Source organism: Dicentrarchus labrax, unplaced genomic scaffold (genome assembly GCF_905237075.1).
Source record: "Dicentrarchus labrax unplaced genomic scaffold, dlabrax2021, whole genome shotgun sequence".
Classification (NCBI taxonomy): Eukaryota; Metazoa; Chordata; class Actinopteri; family Moronidae; genus Dicentrarchus; species Dicentrarchus labrax.
Window position 1 is genome coordinate 10460300 of NW_026136707.1, and position 23089 is coordinate 10483388.

Sequence of the window (23089 nt, forward strand, 5' to 3'; positions counted from 1 at the left end):
GAGATAAGGAGGGAACAGGCAAAGGAATTTGTGAGGAACTGAAAGCAGCGGAGGGCGGTTGAGGGGAAAAGGGAGGAGCGCTGAACAGACAGCAAGGTTACACATGAGAAGTCTGAGGAGGAATTAAACAAAGCGCAGAGAGGCAGAGAAGGGGAAAGAACAGGTAGAATTGGTTAGGTTTCAATCTCAACTCACAGCTAATTACTACCTTTCTCACTGTGGTGAAAGAAAGCAAACAGAAACTAAGTGAGGAAAACAGCAAACAGAAAGGGCAGCTGAGGGCAGGAGAGGAGAAAGCAGAAGTAACAAGAAAAGGAGGGAGAGACAGCAGTTAAAAAGTCTGGTACAGGAGATTAATTGAGCAACAGAAACAAAAAAGGAGAGGCGAGGCTGAGAGGAGTGGGCAAAAAGGGAGGAAAATAAGAAAACAACATAGATACTCATTGACTGAGAGGTCTGGATTTAACTCCATGGATTACTGACAACAGCAAAACAAAGGAAGAGGAGCGTCAGAAAAGAGGTCACTGCAGTCCAGCATCAGTGTAGCTTGCCTGAGCCTGTCTACTATGCAACAAAGACAGCTGAGATAGACGGACTCAAGCACAGACACAGTTCTCAAAGACAGTCCTCACTGTAACAGCACCATGTTGATGAAAGAGTACCGCATATGTATGCCACTTACTGTGGATGAGGTAAGTGTGTTTGTCTTTCCCACACACACACACACACACACACACACACACACACACACACACACACACACACACACACACACTACCCTCCTACAACTTTAAAATGACAGAACAAAAGAGGGGGTCTCATTTCAATTGTGAAAGTGTTGTTTTCACTTGTAATCTTGAAAGTGTTAATGCACTGATAAGAAACGTGCCAACAGAGCACACAGACCTCCCGCGGCTGCTCTGTGGGAGCTATGGCACATTGGGTAACGAGGTATGTTCTGCACCGGCAGGCAATTCACAACACCTGGCTAGTAGCATCATAGCACTACTGTATCTAAATTATCTTCCCATCTTTCTGTTTCTCTACTTCCCTCGCTTGCTCTAGCGATCCTAGCTCAAAACTAGTTGGACTGGTTACAGCTTTGCAAGACCTACAAAGGCATTTGGCCTGCAGGTTTATAAACAAAGGAGATTCCGCTGAAGAGAAAGGTGGGCAGACGAGGGAGTTATGCACCACAGTGTCCTTCAAAAAGAATGACCTCATCATCTCTTGTACCCCCCCACCCCCACCCCCTTTCAATTCTACCTGTTACCACAACAATGACAGTGACAAATAGCAGTCCAGAATAGGATTTACAGTATCAGTATAGGGCACACAGAAACTTGAGCTTGCAGTAAATCCTCTTTCGCCTGAATGTAATGTAAGTTTAAGTGCAGCTTATTTGAGTCAGTATCAAATCGTGACAGTTACTACAGTCCAAGCCATTTACAACGGCCTAACCATTGCTTCATATTTCTGGTTTGTAATATTCAGTAGTACTTCTGTAACATAATATAGCTCAGCTGTGTTAAGGAATGTTCACTATTGTATTCTGCTGTCTGAGAAGCCAATGTGTGGTGGCTGTAGTTCAGGGGGGCAGAGTGGCTTAGAGGGGCGGGTGGTTCAATCTCCAGCTCCTCATATGCACATGATGAACATATCTTTGAGCAAGACACTGAAAGTCCAACTTTCTCCCTGTGTGAGTGTGTAGAGTACAGTGGAGGAAAGGATTCAAGTCACTTTGCACAATGTGTTGTTTATCTCATCACCCAACCCATAACCTCAAAATAACGAACAGTAAAAAGTATTTCCCCCTACTGGACGTTTTTATGTTTTATTGCTTTATGGCGGTAAATCAAGTTGGATTTAATGTAGGTTTTGTTGACACTGATCAACAGAAAAGACCCTAAAAACAGATCTTCTTCCCCTTTCACAGGACTCACCTACTTGTGTAGCACTGGTCATATAATAAGTTAAATAGAGATCTTCTGTAGCCGAGGGGTTTCAGTTGATTCTAGTATAAACACACCTGTATTTGGAAGGGCCATCTTTTGCTGAGTCAGTATTATGGCAAAACCTGCACCATGAAGATTAAAAACCACAAGTCAGGGCATAGAAACAAGGAGAGTTCTATCTCTACAGATGAATCACTCATTAGGAAATGGAAAGAATAAAGCACAGCTGTAAATCTGCCTAGAGCAGGCCATCCTCAAAAGCTGAGCCATCCTTTTCTGTTGATCAGTGTCAAAAAGGCCACATTCAATCTACTTTGATTCAATGTTGGAAGACCATAAAACATGCAAACTTCCAAGGTGGATGAATACTTTTTATAGACTGTACATCAACACTTTAAAGGGAATTAGAAGTGCTTGATCCAGGCAGGTAATTATTTAGGGATAAGTGTAATTGTTTGGAGCTGAGTACACAATCAATTGCAAATATTTAGTTAAGGCTTTTGTAAGCCTCTCGCAAAAGCATTTTCATTTTCAGTGGACAGATCCAAGGTTGCATAACAAAGTCTTTGCTCTTAGCATTTTATCACTAGTAAAAGTTGCTCTGAGCTGTACCTCCTTTTAATCTTAAATTCTTTCATTTTCGGTTGCCGTCACTCTGACACTATTTGTCTCCACCACAGAATGATGGGCTATATTTATCCTCTGGGGAATTTATGACAAACTCGCTGCTTGTAAACCTGTTATCTTTTTTTTTTTAAAGACAGTAGGAGGAAGATACATGCCAAAAGCTGCCAATGAATTTGAGTGACTTTCTCAACACATCACTCATCCAAGCCATTCAGAATGCATAATGGTGATTTAAGGATAGATAAGTCTTTTCATCTTGGTGCCAAGATTAGTTTTCTAGAAAGTGAAAAACGTTCACAACCTGTGTGTGGGAGGAGCTCAGTCCTCTGCAGTCTGTTAAGCACCCATCGCTTTGATTAATTAAGTCCCATGAATACCCAATAAGTAAATATTGAATGTTGACATTCTACAGTAATTAGAGCAAGAAGGAGGAGTGTCACGCCGATGTCAGTAGAGTACAGTGAAGGATGGCAAACTGAAAGCTGCCCTCCTCTTTCTCTCTTCCTCACCATCTTTCTCTGTTTCTACTTTTAATTAAAACAATGCTTTAGTGGCACAGCAATATAGGGCAACAAAATGAATTACGTTATGTGGCCACAGAAGAACAGTTTAGTTGTTTACACTATAATTTCATTGCTTTTTTCATATAACTTTAAAAACAAAGTTTATCAAGTGATTTGAAATGAAAGGAAATGCAGTACTGTACACAGAAATAAGGCTGAGGAGGAAAAGACAGAGAATGACAGCGGCATCAATGCAAAAATATATTGTATTATTGTGTTAAGTGTGTGGTTTGTAAATACATAATCTGTCAGACTGAGCTCATGGAGGAGGCCGCTCCAGATGTCCAAAGGCCTCGTGCTCTTTAGAATACTCCTGCCTCATCAGCACACAAACTGGGGCTGCAGCAGAGAACAAAGCCCCCTCCTCACCCTAATTCAGACACCATGCATTCACCCTTGCTGGCCAAATTAAATTTTGATGTCTGATATGGCCACTTGAGGGAAATCTTTATACACAGGAAGTGACTATTTAAAAAATGAAGAGCAAATACAAAGCTTGCGCCTAAGCAGCACTGAGTAAGTGCCTGTCGAGACAAAATCGGACTCAGCAACTCTGGCTGAACCAACTGCCAGGAGATTTTTCTGTCATTACTCTCACCAGCTCTTAGTGGCTGATGGTTATTATAATTTCCTCAATGGAGTGTGCAGTTCATTGATTCAACAGATGTGACTGGATTTTTGGTTATTGAAGTCCTCAAAATTATTATCAGTATGAGAAATTTTGATATCTTTCAATTTAAACCTTGTCTTAAATGTCAAGCCTTATTATTAAGTAGCCTGAAATCTCAAATTTGCCTCAAAGGGCTTCAAAATTTGTACAACGTACAGCGCACACTATCCCTAGACCCACTGTTCGGATTAGGAAAAACTAAAAAAAAACTAAATTGAGACTATATAACTAGTCACTACTGTGGCCACAGCAAGTAGTCTATGGGATGATGCTGAATGCTACAATGTAGTGTAATATTAGAACAAGTAGAAAATAATCCTACTGTAACATCGGTGAACCGCTCCATCCAAAGTTTGCTAACAATAGTTTGACCTGGAAAGACGAATATATGCACTTTAGTACTAGTCCTTCATCAGGCAAATGGTTTAAGACAGTGAGAAGCCATCTTAAACATGGAGTGGTTGCAAGTCTGCAAACAACCACCTGCAGTAGCAAGGCATTAACACTAAACATCAATTTACAATGTGACAGCCTCCAAATCACATACATGAAGCTGGAAAAGTAGGCCATAGTAACACAGTATCATAAGCGTACCCAACGTGGAGCAACCATAAAATAAAATAAAAACCTTTATAATAAATACAACAAGGTCTTACATTAATTCCAAAGGGCAAACACTACAAATCTACATTAAGTAACATAAATATTTAGTTGACTTGTGTGCAATAAAGATGAGAAATGTGAATCGCAATTAGACCTCATTGGGACATTGTATTTGAAGGGGTCTGTGAAGCTGTGGTTAGTGCAGGAAGGAGAGAGAATAGGAGAGAGAACTGTGAATGAATGAGGCATAAAGATAGTCTTCCTGATTGAACTTGCTCTGAGCTTCTTTTATTAGCCTCTATAAGCTACTGGCCCTACCAAATCAAGAAAGGCTGTAACTGTAAAACCTCTAAGAGAATTGAATCCAACAATGAAGCCTTTAATTGTTAATGAATTCAACTTTTCATTTGTAAGAGGAAAAATATGTGAGTTAAACAGTATAGTTTTAAGATATCAGAGATGAACATGAAGACCTACATGCTCAATTAAATCTTGCTCAATGCATTATTGCAATCAACAAACACTTGAATGGATCTAACACTGCACTCATAATTTGCTTCATGTTTTCTCACCACTGTTTTTTTTTTTTCTCTTTTTTCACCCCATCCCCATCTCCATAAACCCCATCCTAAACCTGTTCTCGGCCTCCAGTACAGGATTGGGCAGCTGTATATGATCAGTAAGCACAGCTGTGAGCAGAGTGGTGGGGGAGAAGGGGTGGAGGTGGTGAGGAATGAGTCAGATACTCACCCCCAGTATGGCCTGGGACAGCTGACCGAGAAGCGAATCTACCTCAGCAGGTAGAGTTCAACTCCATTGTGTTACTAATGATGTATTAATACTAATAATTGTAGCTATTTATCCTCCAGTTGTCAGCTCTGTCATTATGATAATTGATTGTATTTGATCTTTGATCTCTTACTTCACTGCAAAGCTTTACATCCTGTAGATCTGAGTTTCACTACTGATAAGTAATAAAACATAATTTCACCACAGTGCAGTGTAACCTGCTTACATCCAAAGTCCAAGTACCCCCTGCCTGAAACGTGTTGAGGCCTGTACTGCAGGGTTACAGTGAAACATTATGTAATTGTACCATGAGCTCATCCAGTAAACCCTTCTAGTCTTCTGTGTGACAACAGACTTCCAGCTGGGAAAAACATGTCCATGTCAACAAGATGACTGCATTACAGCATATATAGGAATGTTTAGAAGCTGAGATTTCGCTTGCAGTGCTAACCATCTCTGTTGGCAGTTCAGTGCATCAGAGGCTAGTCACACTATAACCATGTTTTCTCGCTAAAAACACAAATTATTTGTGAATAGTTCATTCTAAATAGAAGTTGTAAGCGGACATTAGCACAATTGTAAGTGTTTATTGAAGGACATTTTGAGAAATACACCTGCAGAGACTTGAAGAAGATGAGAAGATCAATGCAACTCTAAATATCTGTATTTTAACTATGTAGCTGGAGCCAGTTAGCATAGCTTAGCCTAGCAGATAGACTGGAAACACTTAGCCTGGCTCTGTCAGAAGATAACAAAATGTGCCTACTAGCCCTAAAGCTCTGTAATTAAAACATTATGTCTTGCTTGTTTAATCCATACAAAAAGGGTTTTCTGCTTTATTGGGGGTCATTTGCCGTACTATTTGTTGTCAGTTGCCAGGCAACCAGGAGGGATTCAAGGAAGTTGCTGCTTGAACTCTAGATAGGACAATAACCCTCCATAAAACTGTAGGTGGATTTTGTTACCTTTGGACAGAGTCAGGCTAGCTGTTCCCCCTGTTTCCAGTCTTTGTGCTAAGCTAACCACCTGGCTGTAGCTTGATATTCACCATACAGACATGAGAGTGGTACTGATCTTCTCATTCAACTTTTCAGAAAGGAGTCAGAAAGGAGAGTGATAGTCTTACTTTAATGTATTTGTGAACAACTATGACTCCTCTTATTGTTTATTAACCAGATGTGTATTTTAATCATTTTAATTGATAAATTATTTATTTATTTCTAAATACTTCTGATGAAACTCTATACACTCACAAAGGCCACCAGATGTGGCTGAAAGCTTTGCAAAAAAACTTGTATAGGGAAAGTTACAAGATTTATGATTATTAAAACTACTGTTTCCGAAGGTCAGAGTGAATCTTGAAGCTCAGCTGTTTTAAACCTGCCTGCACACACCAAAGTGTCCTTCTATCTAATTAGTGTGCTATAAACCTTTTATTAGGTATATACACCGCTTATAAATCCTAGATCAGTGGTGTTAAAATAAACTGTTTTTTGAAAAGTAAAAGGCTTTATGTTTTTCCAAAATGATTTAAACATAGCAGAAGATCTACAGTCTCTCAAAGTAAACAAGGAAGTATGCAATAAATGCAAGAACTGAAATGTTGTAATTATTGTTCAACCTCAGGAATTTGAAGATATATGTGACCACAGTGTCCATGTCATTGTGCTGAAAGAATGTTTATTTGCTTTGTGCTCAGGGTGACAGTCCATTAATCAGCCAATTGTGATTATGGCGAAAGCCCAGTCTAGAAAAACAACCCGAATTGTCTTTTAACTCTGAATTCATTTCCTAACCCTAAGCTAACCTCACTCATTACCCTAATGTAACCTCAACTCTTATTCTAATCACCACTATAAACCCAAGGCCTAATCCTAAAATAAACTCTTAGAGAAGTAAAGAAATTTTCTCACTGTGAAGGATTTTCCTAATCTTTCTGTGCTTGTGGGACATTTGGTCCTCATTAGTAAAGATATGCTGGAACACACACACACACACACACACACATATATAAGTACAGTGAGTGCAAAATGTATTCTACCTCAATCATGTTCTGACATGTGACCTAGAAGCTACAGTAACAATTCATCACCACAGGTGTAATTGGGAATGAGTCATACAAATGAACGCTGCGGTGTGAGTAGCCTACAGGTAATCTGGCTATAAATGGCACAAAAACCACTTAGGATCTCTCTGTCTCCCTCTACAATCCCCCTCGCCTACTCTTCCACTCTGTGACCGTGATTCTTCTTGCTTCCTGTTTTGCTTTTCAGTAAACTGCCGTCCTGGATTAAAGCGTTCGTCCCGCGATTCTTCTATGTGACAGAAAAGGCCTGGAACTTCTACCCGTACACCATCACAGGTGTGTTTTGAGTGCCTTTGTTTGTGTTAAACATCAGCTTACTTTCAGCTCAATGCATTATACAAAACTTATTTACTTGTAACAGCTGGTTTTCCAAGTGCCATCAAATATTTAGCACTATGTTTGCATGTATTCCCCTGTGGTAATGTGTATATATGTGTGAGAGCAATTGCGTGCTCATGCATGTATGAGTAACTAATGCCGTTTCTCCCTATCCATATTGAACGTCCCTGGTGCTGCAGAGTACTCAGTAAGTATTCTCACACATCATTTACTGTACATGAATGCAACAGAGCTCATGTCTTTCCAGTATCAGTGGATCTAATCTGCAGCCTGCTTCCCTTCTCTCTATCTCTGCCCTCAACCCTTTTTTCTCCATTTTTACCTCTTGTCACCCCCGTAGGTATCATTCCTCCCCAAGTTCAGCATCCGTATTGAGACAAGATTTGAGAACAACAACGGTGATAACGACAATGTGAGTATGACGGAGAGGGAGCGAGAGGTGAGAGAGATGGAGTGATTAGGGAAGAGGGGGAGGAGAAGGACAAGGGGAAGGAGAGAAATTGCAATTTTCTCTGCAGCAAAAAAAGAAAATGTTCATCAAATTGATGTGCGTATTACAAGGAAAACAAGCAAAGCACAAAATGCAGTATTGGCAGATCTATTAACCCGACATGCAGCGGCCGTGAGCCCGGCTGCCATGCTGCATTTGGTCCAAGTGAACATAAACACACACACACACACACACACATAGAAATTTACAACAATTGCAAGTCTGTCTGTCCCTTCTGTCTGTGCTGTGTAATCAAGGAATCAAGTCAAGTAACAAGACCCAACATGTCAGAATAGGGAGATCTAGAGTTTGGTTCGAGGAAAGAAATGTGGTGAATCTCGTTTCATGTCATGTAATCACAGGTTACATAGAATTATTATTATGCAAGCATTCACAGAGAGCTGAACATGATCTACACACATCATCACATAAGCTACAGGACATAAAGTACTTTCTTTTTCATGATATATCTCTACTCTAGACAAAACATATGAAGAACTTTTAAAATATCCATAATATTATATGTATTACTACAATGAGAGCTGAAACAATTCATTTAAATCATTGTCTAGCTTCAGATGGGATGGCCTCTTTTTTTGTTATTGTTTTATTACATTTTTGTTGTTTGTTTTTCAAACCAAACATTCAATAAATTAACTGAAAACGTAGATTAATCAGTAATGAATAACTCATTAGTTGCTGCCCTATATAAAATAGTTATAGTTCATAGCAAAACATGTTTTATTTGTTTCTTATACATTAAAGCACAAGTAATAATTATGTAATCCCATAATATATAGTAGACATAAACAGTCACTGTGTGTTTTTTTTACTTTTACATTTCAATGCAGGACTTGTAATACTACAAATACATAGTATTACAGTGTGGCTTTGAATACTACTACTGATAAGGCTCTCTATGTCTCTGTATGAATATCTGGACCACACAAAAAACGCAGAGCGACAATAACAAGGAAACCATGAGAGCGCCATGCCCTGAGCACATTGTAAAAAGCAACACAATACATCCAGCTAATGCAACATATTCCATAAGAGGGACCGAGACCTTGAGTAGACACAGACCAACAGCAGCACCACAGGAGCATAGCGGGCTATTATCTAACGGCTGGTTTTTCTTATTTGTTAGTTTTCAGCTGTGAAATGAACAACTTCAGCAGGGCATTAGAACAAATTTTAAGCAAGGTCAGATAAAAGTGCACTCTCCCAAGCTTCCCTCCATTCACTTTCAAGGAAAAGTGTATTCCATTCTCATAATTCTTCTTTTTTCCCTCTCTTTTAATATCCCCCATACGTCCTTGTTGTTTTTTTTTTTATCTCCCCCTCCTCTGCTCTCTCTCTCTGTTCTCTCCTCTCTTTGCTCCAGTGTGATTTGCTCCAAGGGCCTCAGGGTGGGATATAGTGAGGGGTGTTATGGTGTGTGACCTCAGTTTTCTACACAGTTACTCATCTACTCTCATCCCGCACTCCACTGAGTGAGTGACTGTATGTGTGTCTGTTCTCATTATACTGTATGACCTCCCCCATCTGTTTGGCTCCAGGTGTTTGGGGACACGCCGACCCCAGCAGAGAATGTGAGTTTCCTGGATATCCTGAGTGACCCCATCCCTGAAAAGCACTACAAAGAGATGGAGGTACGTACTGTACTTTAACAAGCAAACAAATATCCACAAATAGCCACATGAAGGCAGAAACAAATTATTGAAAAAACTTTAACTAAAGCCTACTGAGGTAAATCTGTGATAACATTAAAGGAATAGTACAGCATTTATTCAAATGCACTTGGTTAAGTGAAGAGCTCGGTACCACTAAGCTAGAGACTGGAGACATGTAGAGTAGCTTAACTTAAAGACTGGAAGTAAAGAAAAGACCTAGCCTTGTTCTGTTAAAAGTTAAAAAATACACCTATCAGAACCTCTAAAGTGTTCTAGTTAACACATTGTTTCCTGTTTAATTCACACACAAACAGAAATGTTGTGGTGAGTTACATGCTCTGTGATTTTCTTGGCAACCCGTGGGTAGTTAAGGACCGTCCACACCAAGAATGATAACTGTAAAAACAACTATAAATGTATAGTTTTAAAAATCGTTCTAACTTGATTCGACACCACAACAATAACGACGACAGTGGCAAATGACATTGTTTCCTTTCAGAGCAATTTGATAAACGATAATGTGGTATATAACTTATTAAATGCTTATTTTAGGCTGCACATTGCAAGTTGTTTTACCTGAAGCATACTGTCAAGCTGTCTTTGGCGCTGATGATTGGTCTGTACCTCTTTTTTTTGACCAAAGTATGAATAAAATGTATCTTGGAAAGACGACAACACACGTAACAGAGTGTTGCATTCTCCTAACTACTCTCGTCTTTGAAGAACTTTGTAAACTCATATCCTTCTGTTGTTGTTTTTGTTGTTTCACTGCACAACGTACAGCAGTGATAGCTAATCAATATACACTTTCTTAAACTGCTGACACAGCTTGAGTGCGCAGTGTGTGCAAGGGCAACTGTTTACACAATGCTAATTCCCCGTAAAAACCACCACTTGATGTTTTTTTATTTCAGTTTTTGTACAGATTAATCAAACAAGATTCAAAGTGTTAATTAGTAAGGTGTTGGTAGCTATTTTTTTTTTACTTTTGAATGAGCTAGACTAGCTGTTTTCCCCCTGTGAATTGAACCTAAACTAATCACCTTCTGGCCTTTGCTCCATTAGTGCACAGATATGAGAGTGGTATGAATCATGTCATCTAACTCTTGGCAAGAAAGCAAATAAGTATATTTCCCAAAATATAGAACTTAAAGCAGCAACAAGGAACTTTATTTTGTGTTGATTCTGGTGGCCCTTGTAGACAAAAGCAGTAGTGTTTCCATTCCCTCGTTCATTTCAGGGGGAATCCGACCAAATCCAACCAGGTGGCATGCATTAAGAATAATCATATAGAATTAGTCTCCTCATTGATGGTCTGGTTTGTAGGTCATATTTGGGCATCAGTATGAAATTTAGACTGTTTCATAACCAGTTAAAAACTTGTAGTAGGTTTAAGAAATAATGGTTCATAATGCACGTTAATGCTTCTTAAAAGAGCATAAATCAGCAATATGCCACACAACCCTTTTAAATCTGTCTATCTTCATTCCCTCCCCACCAATGTTTTATACTTCCTTACACCCTTCAAATCCTTAGAGACAAAGGTCACTTCACAGGTCTGGGGTACACAGAAGCATGCAGCCACCACACATTAACAGAGATGCTCATGTACACATGCATCCACACACATACACACAAAACCACAAACACATCTAATAGATGAAGTGAAACGGTGAGAATATAAAAACAACACTTTCAAATCATCATTTGATCACAGATGCCTAATGTGTGTTATCACAATTATGGGCTGTGTTGAGCAACAATCTGCTTGCACCTCCACACACATATGGTAACACAGACACACACACACATATACACTTGCAGTACACACATAAACATCCATCGTTTCCCCCTGAAGACGCCTCACAGCGGCATGGTTTCTGCAGACTCAGCAAGTAATGTACAAACCTACTGTTTGCTCTGTGCAGGACCTGAGTGGCTGGCAGTCGAGTAAAACTGGTCGAGGGCCTCTGGAGAAAGGCTGGAGAGACGAGCACAAGCCCATTATGTGCTCCTATAAGAGGGTGCAGTGCAGCTTCGAGGTGTACGGCTTCCAGACCAGAACCGAGGAGTTCATACACAGAGTGAGACAGAGCCTTTTTTTCCCATCATGCCTTTCCCCTGTGCTGATGTAAAGAGGGTTGGATCAAGATATGATCTGCAGTTACTGTTACAAGCCCTTGTAGGTGGAATACAAGGTGGACTTACAGCTAATTAGATTGAATGAAGTGCTCTGCTTTATTTATGCATTGATTTCTGTGTTGGAGTTTTTCACTTTGTACATCTACATTAAAATGACAATCCTCAGCAATCCTGATATTATTATTGTTGTTATTTGAAAGTACCATGTGTTGAATTTGACACAAATAAATTACCACAATAATTTCCAGACATTAGTATAATTACCAAGACTATTGCCAAGAAGGCTGTTAGCCTCAAATGGCCTCTGCACTAAGGTTTATTAATTGACCAGTGGGTCAGATTTATTAGGAAATTTGCTGCATTGTTTTACAGCACAAGAGAGTAAAAGGCCCACTGTTCTTCTGACACAAACAAATGTTTTCAGAGTTTCTCTCTACAGAGGTTGATGGAACAAGTTAAACAGCTGAGGAAATAATCCCTCTTAATAACAAGCGATGACGCATGAAGAAAAACCAAAAGTAGTAAAAGCAAAACTAGTAACGCCCTTTTCCAGTGTTACAGTAAAGAAAGAGCGTTTACAGGAATGTGAGCTACGTTTTGACAAAGCTTTGTGCAAATAACACAGCTGAGATAAGTTTCTACTTATCTCAACTGTAATATCACTTGTTCAAAGTAATTATACAAAGGTATCGCCATTATTCTGACAATGACATACTGTAACATAATGCTTAATGTACCGCTTTTCACACACGCTTCAAGCACCATGTAGTTTTCTTTTTCCCAGCCATGTTTATGTTTCCATTATTATTTCAGAACATCCGGGACATTCTTCTGGTTGGCCACAGGCAAGCAGTAGCGTGGATAGACGAATGGCACGGTGGGTCAGAAATACAGTAACGATGCAAAGTTTTACATGTTACAGAAACAAGATAAAACATTCGGAACACTGCAGTTGTACTTTGTTGAATTTTTAAATAAGACTTTACCCTCAATATACAACCTGTGAAATTTAAAACATATTTCATACTCTGTTCTGATGCTGTATGTGTTTGTACTTTGCTTTTCCCACAGGACTGAATTTGGAGGAGGTGAGAGAGTACGAGCGGGCGATGCAAGAGAAGACCAACAGCAAAGTCAAATCCAACCAGAACAACACAGGTGAGGTTGCAGCTCCTGACCTCCACTGTACTGAAATACCACAGAGGATGGGAGAGGAGACAGACTCAGGGGGAGTGAGGGAGATGACAGTGAATACAGCTGGATGTGAGAGCGGTGAAAGTAGAGAGAGATGGAGGTGAAAACAGGGAGAGTAGATTAAAAAAAACATAAAGTTTGATATGTATATTTGTGCTATTTGTGCTCCGCTGTAATTATTCTTGCATTCAATTTCAGCCTAATAAGTAGGCAATACAGCAGATGTACTGAAGAAGTACAGAGAGGCAAAACAACCTCACTGATTTTACATTTTTCTAGATCATTATGAATTTAAAATACATCTGAACAGGTATTTTGTATTTATTTAGCCTGCCATGTTATCTAATGCTGTCAACACACTGCAAAATAGTATGAATGAATGAATGAACTCTGTAATGCTAACAGGCTTGCACAGAGACTGCTTGCACCACTAGTGCCTTAGCTGTGCCCTACAAGTACCCAGATGGCTGATGTACATCTGTGGGAGAAAAATGGAGAGAGGGAAGAGCAGTCAGGAGGCATTTCACAACACAAGGAGCAGCGAGGAGGGAGAGGCAGAGGGTGTATGCCCAGAAAAAGGACGACAGAAAGACAGATGTGAGGGGGGAGGAAGAGTGTAGGCTGGCTCATGAAGTGATAATGCCACTGCGTCGGTCTGATAAACAGTGTAATGCAGCCACCTGCTGAACTCTCCCCATCACCAGCCCTCTCAACATAAATAACCAGCCATTGCAGCACTTAGCTGCAAATGTCAGCCCTGGTGGGGGTCTGTGTCCGGGCATATGTGTTGTGTATGTGCATGTGTGTTTTGTGTGTGTGTGTGTGTGTGTGTGTGTGTGTGTGTGTGTGTGTGTGTGTGTGGTCACCCTGCCCCCTGCTGGTTAGTCTGGTGAACCTTAGCTGGATGTGAGCGATATCAAAGGTAGAATTCCAAATATGGCCTGTAGCATCTTGCTGCCTGTGCTCGCTCGCGCTCTCTCTCTCTCTCTCTCTCTCTCTCTCTCTCCCTCTCTCTCCCTCTGTGTGTGATGATGAGAGACATCAAGCTGCAACAAATCTGCAGTCATTGCTCAACCTGCTGCAGCTCGCTGCACCGCCGTGACCCCCTACAGGCCAAACGCTGCCACTGCGTTTATCCCTGCACAGATCGAATAATAGTTTTCATTTCATTCATCTGCTGTAATAAAAGTAAATGGATGTCATTGACTCTAGAGAGTCTAATAAAACATCGGGTGTGTGAGTTGAATACCAATAAGAGATTTAACTAATGTGAATCTAAGTGTACCACACAAACCTTAAGTATACTTAAGCAAATTGAAAACTCAAACACAGTTCGGTTTCTCCTCTTCTCAGTGCCTCTTTTGCTTATATTCCTCTTTTATCTCTGTCTTGTTGTTTCTTTCATGTCATGTGTATTGCATTCTTCCTTCATCTCTCAGTCTTTCAACTTCAATTTCAATTTGCTTTATTGGCATGACACGTGAAATGCTTGTGTTGTCAAAACGATTAGAGAATGGTGGATAAAGGAAAAAGGTACAACAAAAAATATCTCCCTCTATCTATCTATCTATCTATCTATCTATCTATCTATCTATCTATCTATCTATCTATCTATCTATCTCAGGCCCACCGGCTGCCTCTCGTCCTGCGTTCTCTCGCTCCATCTCAGTGACAGACGAGCGTTCCCTGAAGAAGATGGGAGTGACGACTGCGGCCATGTCTGACCCCTCTGCCTCCTCTGTGCCGCACAGTCCCCTTCGCCTCAACTCCACCCCTGAATGATACCTCAAGCACAGACACACACATACAGTACAGTGTACAGTGCATACACACAGAAGCCAATGTCAACATTCACCAGTCATGTGACATTATTTCTCAACCACCAACACACCCACATGCAAACATTGATATTAACATAATTCTAAATGTAATTAGTTTATACACTTTATCACTTTCTGTGGGGAGAGTCAGATGAGAAGATCAATACTTTCATATCTGTCAGTTAAATATAAATCTACAGTCAGCAGCTGGTTAGCTTATCTCAGCAGAAAGTGGGAACAGGAGGAAAAATCACTTATTAACACGTTTAACATCTTGTTTGATTAATCTGTACAAAAAAAGAAAATCTAAAAATTACATTATGGGTGTTGATGTACTGGACAATTTATGATTATAATATTATTACATATTATATTATGAACTGAGCTGAATCTTTGTTTTTACATGTTTATGTTTGTTTGGATTAAACAAATAACGTCTTAATAAATTATCTTTAAATGTGCTGGTAGGTGGATTTTGGAACCATAGACAGAGTAAAGCTAGCCGGGGAGGAGGGGTTTCTTTGTTTTTGTGATAAGCTAAGCCAACTGGCTGCTGGCTCGTTTATCATACAGATATGAAAACAATATCGATCCTTTAATCTAACTCTCTGGCAGAGAGCGAATAAGTTTTTTCTTTTTAATTATTTATTTCTACTTATGTACATGTAGTTGGTGCATGATACAATCAGACAAATGCCGCACAAACGCACAATAATACACAAACCCTATGTGCCTACTCAGACTATTTCTACTGTTGTCATCGAAAAGCCTTCCATTGTATTCAGACATGGTGGAACTCAACGATCACCCAGCCCCCGGCCAGCAGCCTACAGACAGATGCATAAGGAGTTTAATAGAGTGGATCTAATGAGAGAGCAGAGGAGAACTGGGGAGGCTGTCAATGCTATGGATCTTCTTCCCTCTCCACCTCAGCCAATAGGTCAGACCAGGTATATTGACAGAGGGCAGTGAGGCGTTGTATTGGTTCCTTGATCGTTTAGCTGAGAGCTGCAAATGGGTCAAGCCAGGGATATCATGAGTCAATGATATGAGCATTTATAGGACTATCAACTTAATTTTTTAATGAACATTTAGAGGAGAAATGGTTCTCATCATCAGGAATCAATGATGAAATAATACACTTTGCTGTTGCCTTATTTGTGAAAAATATTCAGCTTGAATGAAATATGAAAATTAATCAAATGTAAAATGTATGTGAAATTACACTGTTCAGTCTTTTGTAATGGATTTTTATCAATAAATTCACTTTCTTTCTAGGGAAAAGATTCACTAGTGTCCTGAAAATGGACTCACTGCACACATTATCAGCCATGTTTGATCAGTATTGACCTGTAAAGATGGACCAGCTGCTGGCACATCACGGCACTCACATGTAATCTACTCACCAATTTCACACTTGTGTGCCATGTGGAACCAGCTCCAGCAGCAGTGGACATGAAAAGAGGCAGCCACTTGGTCCAGCCTGGTTTGGCTCTGTAGCTTGTGGCAGTTTTCTCTCTGCAAGTCAGCAGAGGAGAATAATGAATGTTTAACAGATGCGGGGTTGTGAGTTGGGCGTGTGTGCATGTCTGTCATCGCTGTATCACTTTATTGTTCAAGACTTCAGGACAAAAGCCCAGGCTTGTCACGGAGAGACTTGGAAGTTCCTGTGACTGACAGACATGGCAGATTCCTTCAAATGGTGCACTAAATAGCTCGCATTATGGGGCTCATTATGGCTTCTTTTATCCATACAAATCAAGAACCAGCATGACAATTTGTTATTAACTTCCTGACAAAGGGCTTACAGACATGCATTCACAGACACACACAAACACATAAACACATGCACACAAAACTCTTTCTCTCAATGTCTCTTTTTACAGTAGCAGCAGGAGGCTGATATAAAAGAGCAAGTGCTCAACACAGCCAGGAGTGTTCACAAGTACTGCAGAGGGAGCACAAACTGCCGGCTGCACTGCATTAACATTACCTCTGTCTCTTTTACTTCTTTGTCTTTCCATTAAATTTTCTCTCTCATTATTGCCGTCTCCACTATTCTTCTCCGCTCCTTCTCCGTTCTCTCCTTTATTCTCCCTCTCTCATTCTTGAAATCTCCCTTGATCTCCCTTTCTTTCACTCCTCTTTATCTGTGTGTCCTCATCTCCGTTCCTCAAGAGGGCCTCTAAAGAAGATGTACTGTGTTCATTATATGGAAATGTTCCCCATGGTACATTATCATAGATCCTGACCCTGTAGCGCTGAATCATCCTGCTATTCCCAGTTCGCCCGTCAGACCCCACAAATAGCATGGCAGAGGAAAGACGGGACGCTCTCCTGAGCCAGCTGCACCGTTGTCGCCTGTGCTGTACTCTACTGTACAGTCACTTTCATGTGAAACCTTGAGCTGGACACCTATGGGCACGGAAGAGAGGACAGTGGAAAGACACTGGGGAAAAAGTGAGAAAAAAAAAGAATAGGAGATCAAGGAAAGAGACCAAAATGAGCAATAAAGAACACAATTTAGATAGCAAGACATTTTTAACAAGCAGAAAGTTGAGCCAGAGTCAACTTACTCTGGTAAAGAAAAGAACAAAAAGCATGTGTGTGTATGTCTGTTCACTCTCCTTCACCTCAATGGCATATTGCCTAACCACACTGATGTACGAGCTTCTCCTCCAGATCAATACATGCTCTCCATTCACTAGACAGACAGTAATGCAACCGCCTCATTTGTTTGACGATGTGTGTGCATGCATGTGTGTGTGTGTGTGTGTGTCCATTTCCCCATTGTGCACTCCGCCGTTAAAGGAGAGTGACCATTAAGTCACATAGTTTAGCATGTCGCTAACTTAATTGCTTAGTCCACATGCCGACATTGATTTAATATGGGTTTAATATGTGTGTGTGTGTGCGTGTGGGCAGTTGCATACCTATCCAACAGTGGACTTCTGCATGGTTACACATTCACCAACACTGAACTGACGACCCAACAGGGGACATTTTGGAGGTTCACTGTTGGTCATGCTTAAATCTTGTCTAAGACCCTCTGGTGAGTTTATTTTAATTTTAGCTAGGGAGGGACCTGCATGCTCATACTCAGCACTGCCCCTGCAGGCTGAAGGGATTTTAACAAGTTCTCCATTGCGTGAATGGCTTGCAACTGCTGACAGGCTTTCAGACTATAGTGGGGCTATTATTTTTTCCTTAAATATGATTTTTTATTATCTCTTTCTGAAATAAAATGTCAAAAAGACTCAACTTTAGTGGACATTCTATCTACACATAAAAGGGTTAGCAGTACAATCACTTATTTTGATTCAAAACACATTAACACTAGATAGGTAACATCCTTAGTTGCCCCTCAAACCTACCTGTGTAGAAATGTGTAGAAATTGTCTTTGGGGATTGAGCAGTAAAACTTGGCCACACTCTCAGACCCAACCAGCTCTCACACACACACACACACACACACACACACACACACACTCACAAACTAAAACATTTTAGTGCTGGGATGGAAGATTCATATTTGAATAACGATTCATTTTTTATTATTTAAATATATTCTACTAGTGCTGCTAGTGAGATTTACAAGTTAAGTTAACAAGGAGTTATCAGGAGCAGACATACCCCTTGTTATTTTGATTAATTAGTTACTGTTATATAGTTTGTAACCATGAACATGATCATCACTAAACTTAACAAAGTAGTTTTGTTTGTCCAATCTTTTTGTCCAAGCCACACAAATCTAGAAGCCGAGATAACCTCATGACTTTAGACTTCTAAAGTAATGAATAAACTGGTAATGGGATAATGTTTTTTTTATCAGCAAGCAAATGCTTGTGTGTGTCGTGTGAGAGGTACATAAATTGAGAAACATCACGTGTTCATGCCGCAATTCTAACGGGATCAAAAAATTATTTATTTCTCGCTGTTGACTATAAAAAGAGGGACTTTGCCTCTCTATAATAATAGTCCACTATTGGTTATGTAGGAATGTGTGAGTGAAAGACAGACAGACAGAGAGAGAGAGAAAGAGAGAGAGATAAAGAGAGAGGGAGGGAGGGAGGGAGGGAGGGAAGTGGTTGTACAGTTACACAACCCTTAAAGAATGAGTGTTAAGCAATCTAAAGGGCGACTTAATGTTTATAACTGTAATAATATTGTACGAATATTTACCTCCCATTGTGTAGTTATCTGTGTCTGATATGGCGTGTGTGTGTGTGAATTCCCACGAGTCTTGCATAAGACTAAACGGTGAGGCCAAGATGCTTGTGTTCCCTCATTACTGTGTCAGCAATACAGTTTTTAGCCCACTCAACCACATAAATGACTTCAAATCCTCTGTGTATTAAGCCTCACCACTGGGAACCCAATTTGTAACCTCTGCCCAGTAATACGTTAACTGGCCTTTATCTGGGGACAGGCAGAGTGTAAAATTCATACAGTATCTGAGAGAACTAATTGAACCAATTAAGAAAGTGAATATGGATTACTGTGGGACTGCGAACACACACGTCCCCTCTGGAATAGAGTTGGAGACCACTGCTTTCACGCGATAATGATTGTCATTGCAAATGGATGGCGGTGCAGGGTCTCAGTGTGCTGTGCAACAACTCTCCCAGAGTCGGCTTTGCATTTACACTGATGTGTTTTCATTTCCTTAGTAGCTGATCCCAGGGCTGCTATTCTGGGCAGTAATTAATTGCATGCGGGTAAAGGAAAAGTCAAGGATAAGTGTTAAAACTGTTCCTTGCCTTGTACGTACTCTCACATCACACACAAACACGAAGGCAGCGCTCATTTTTCACACAAACACACATTTGCTAGAGGAAACAAAAAGCAAATGAGTATAAACAAGAAGATACGCAGAAAGTTGCACAAAAATAAGAGCCCTGGGTACTTCATGCTTTAAATATCTTAATCAGCAAGCCCATAAAGCCTCCCGATTTTAATTGCCCCACCATGACTATTAATTACTTAACAGTCATTGCAGCCAGTGTGCCCATATGTTTGCTAATAGGAGAGGATGGATTAGAATAGCGAGTGGAATACATTAGAAAACAATGGTTTTTATTGATCTACAAAGGTGGAATTACATTTCCCCTCCAGGATGTACATACAAACAACAGCATTTTTTTTTCTTGTGAGCTCCAAAGAATGACATAAAACAAATGGCAGGAGACATTTCATAAGCTGAGAAAACAATTTACCGTATTATGGTAAAGAAGCTTCATAAGACAAGATTACTGTTAAACAAGAGATACTTCAGCTGTAAGGACAAAGTACCATATTGCTGTGAAACAAAGGATGTTTTATAGGCTGTAGGAACAATACACCACATTGTTCTAAAACTGAAACACTGTTTCTAAAGGGGCGACACATACAGTGGGGATAATAAAGCGTTGATTGGCAGCCAGTTTTGACTCACGAATGGGTTGAGTGCATGGAGGACCGCAACTGCCCAAATCCAAAATAAATGAATGACTCAATAAATTCATAAATATGTAATTAAATGCACCAAATATAATATAAAAAAATATATATGCATAAATTAATTCATAAAATGTGACATAAAACATAAATTATTTCACTTTTAATTTGCCTCTGTATTTACTGTATTAATTCCCCTATTTATTTAATTTTCCATTTAATTTTTAATTTATTAATGTATTAATGTAATGTAATGTAGGGAGTTGAGGACCAGCGGGAAAAACTGAAAATATTTTCCCATAAAATAGACCCACATAGATGTCGATCAACCAATAGACGAAAAGTCACATGTACATCAAAAATAGCTTTAGCCAGCCCACACTCACAAATCAACACTGTGTCTGACAGTTGTGTAGCTTACACAGTTGTGTGTCTGACTTACAGGCCGTGTTGACAGGTCACTCCTGACTGTACAGTGGGACACAGGCAGATGCTTGTCAACAGGTGATTGGTCCTTCAGTGACAGTCAACTTGCACATTGGAGCTGAAGTACGCTTTCATTTCTCCTGGTTCACCTGTCACTTTTGTCCCTACTGGAATTTACACTTTTGCAGGCTTCTTGGTTTTACTTTTTGTTTGTCAATGAGCACCCAGGCTTGTAAACAGACTATATTTCTTGTGTTAAGCTGCCCTTTCTGTTCACTTTGACATGGTTTTGGTTCAGGGTGAAGGGCACACTAATGTACTTCTTTTCCCCGTTAAAAGGCTGGCTGGATTCTTCACTCTACAGCTGTTTCTATTTTGGTTGGACTGTTTATTTATTCTATAGTATCATTTTATGATTCCTTCCCCTTTTTGTTTTCAAATGAAAGGCTAATAAAATAAGGTTCACTGGTTTTATTAGCCTTTTCCGTTCCATATAATCTTTTCTGTGTTTTAAATGTTTTTCAAGTGAAAGTAATACTTTTTTTTATCACTGTTCACACTTTGTGTAGTGTGTGCAACTGTATATCTATGCGTATTATTTGGGGATGTAATTTGAGAAAAACCAATGCAATCCTCTGAAAAACAAAAAAAGTCTTAGACAATATGGTAATGATTACCCAACCCTTAATTCCATATAAACGCCCACATGCTTTTTATTCTCCTGCTGCTCACATAACATCTATTACAACTTTCCATAGCTGTAGGCCAAGCTTTCCTCTCGTCTCTCTTTCTTCTCACCCTCTGTCTTTCTCTCCCTCTCATCCACTTTCATTTCCAACTTTGCCACCGCACTCTGTTTTATTTCCAAATCAAAGTAATGAAATGGATCTTCACTGATTTCGTAGCAAGCGAAGAAGGGGCTGTCATTACTGCATCATGCAGGGGGGGACGGGAGTGAAATGAAAAACAGGAGGAGGAAGTGAGCACAGACACAAATCAAAGAGACCCGGCTGCCTGGCTTACTTTTATTTCAACTTCCAGCTAGATCTATAGCTACTGCCTTAAGGAAAAAATCCACCCTTGAATACTCTTACACTGTTATAAGTCATCAATCTGTGGTGTTCAGTGGATTGCAGGAGTTCGTTTGTCATGGAGTGTTGACAGTTTTACTCTACAATAGATTTCTCCCTGTGTGATTGTTGAGCAGTGGTGCAAATTTGTACATCTAGAAAGAAGCTCCTCTTCTTTGATTCTAAGTTGCTGTTGCCAAACCCCTAACAGTGATGTCACAGAAAAAATACTTTTATCTGCTGTTGAACTAGCTACAAACATTTTGACACAACATCACAACATCTGTGTTTGGACAGTCATTCCTGGGAAAACAAAGACAGCACAGCAATGTTAGCAGCTCTGTGAGGCTGCACTAAAGCACACCTTTACTTTGAGCTAAATGCTATAACTGGCATGCTCACAATGACAATGCTAACATGTTGATATAGCAAATATAATGTTTAACATGTTCACCATCTTAGTTTGGTGACATTGTGAATTAACACTTTGTGTAAAGTATAACTGAGGCTGTTGGGAATGTCATTAGTTTAGGAAGTATTTGGTCATCAACCAAAATATTAAACAAATACACAACTAATGTATTTCAATAAAGCACTCAGGGGATCACTATATAACAAATCATCCTGAGGCAGACCTGAACGTCAGCAGCAAATTTCATGGCAATCCATTCAGTAGATATTTCAGTCTGGACCAAAGTGGTTGACCAACCAACCAACTAAAACTAACCAGACAGGCCAACATTGACACCCCTAGAACCGTGATGCTAGCATGGCTAAAAGTCCAGCAATGCAGTTTGCAGCTGCAAAAGCTGCCCTGAAGAGTTTGTGTCTTACTTTTTTTTTCCTTTAAGCTGCATTGTTAAAAACAAGTCATTGGAAATAACAAATGGTGCTATTTAATTCATTAAATGAAATTTCTATGAATTCCCTGAAGTTATTGGGGTGGAATGGAGCTTAAGAGCGCCTGTGAGCCTCTGTTACTGTGAGCCGCTGCTTTGTGCTGTCGTGTCTACCTGCTTCACAAGCCTATTATAGAGACATCAGGGGAGTAACAGAGGCCGACAGAGACAAACAGGTCACCCTTACCTGGGCTGCAGGATAAACGATTTCCCCTCCACCACTGCTCTTCCTCCCTTATTTTCTCTTTCTTTCTACCTTCATCCCTCCATTTACACCTCCATCAGTCCTCCTATCCTCTTTTCTACC

The 23089-nt window shown here is 40.0% G+C and overlaps 1 protein-coding gene across 1 annotated transcript; it reads left to right on the forward strand.

Annotated features, from left to right (window-relative positions):
- Nucleotides 1–37: 37 nt before the first annotated feature.
- Nucleotides 38–16235, forward strand: pitpnc1b (phosphatidylinositol transfer protein cytoplasmic 1b). The gene is made up of 10 exons (XM_051406158.1): nucleotides 38–692; nucleotides 5070–5218; nucleotides 7481–7569; nucleotides 7812–7819; nucleotides 7973–8044; nucleotides 9682–9774; nucleotides 11724–11879; nucleotides 12751–12814; nucleotides 13009–13095; nucleotides 14756–16235. The coding sequence occupies exons 1-10, from the start codon at nucleotides 645–647 to the stop codon at nucleotides 14911–14913; spliced, it is 924 nt and encodes a 307-aa protein (XP_051262118.1). The 5' UTR covers nucleotides 38–644; the 3' UTR covers nucleotides 14914–16235.
- The last annotated feature ends 6854 nt before the right edge of the window (nucleotides 16236–23089 follow it).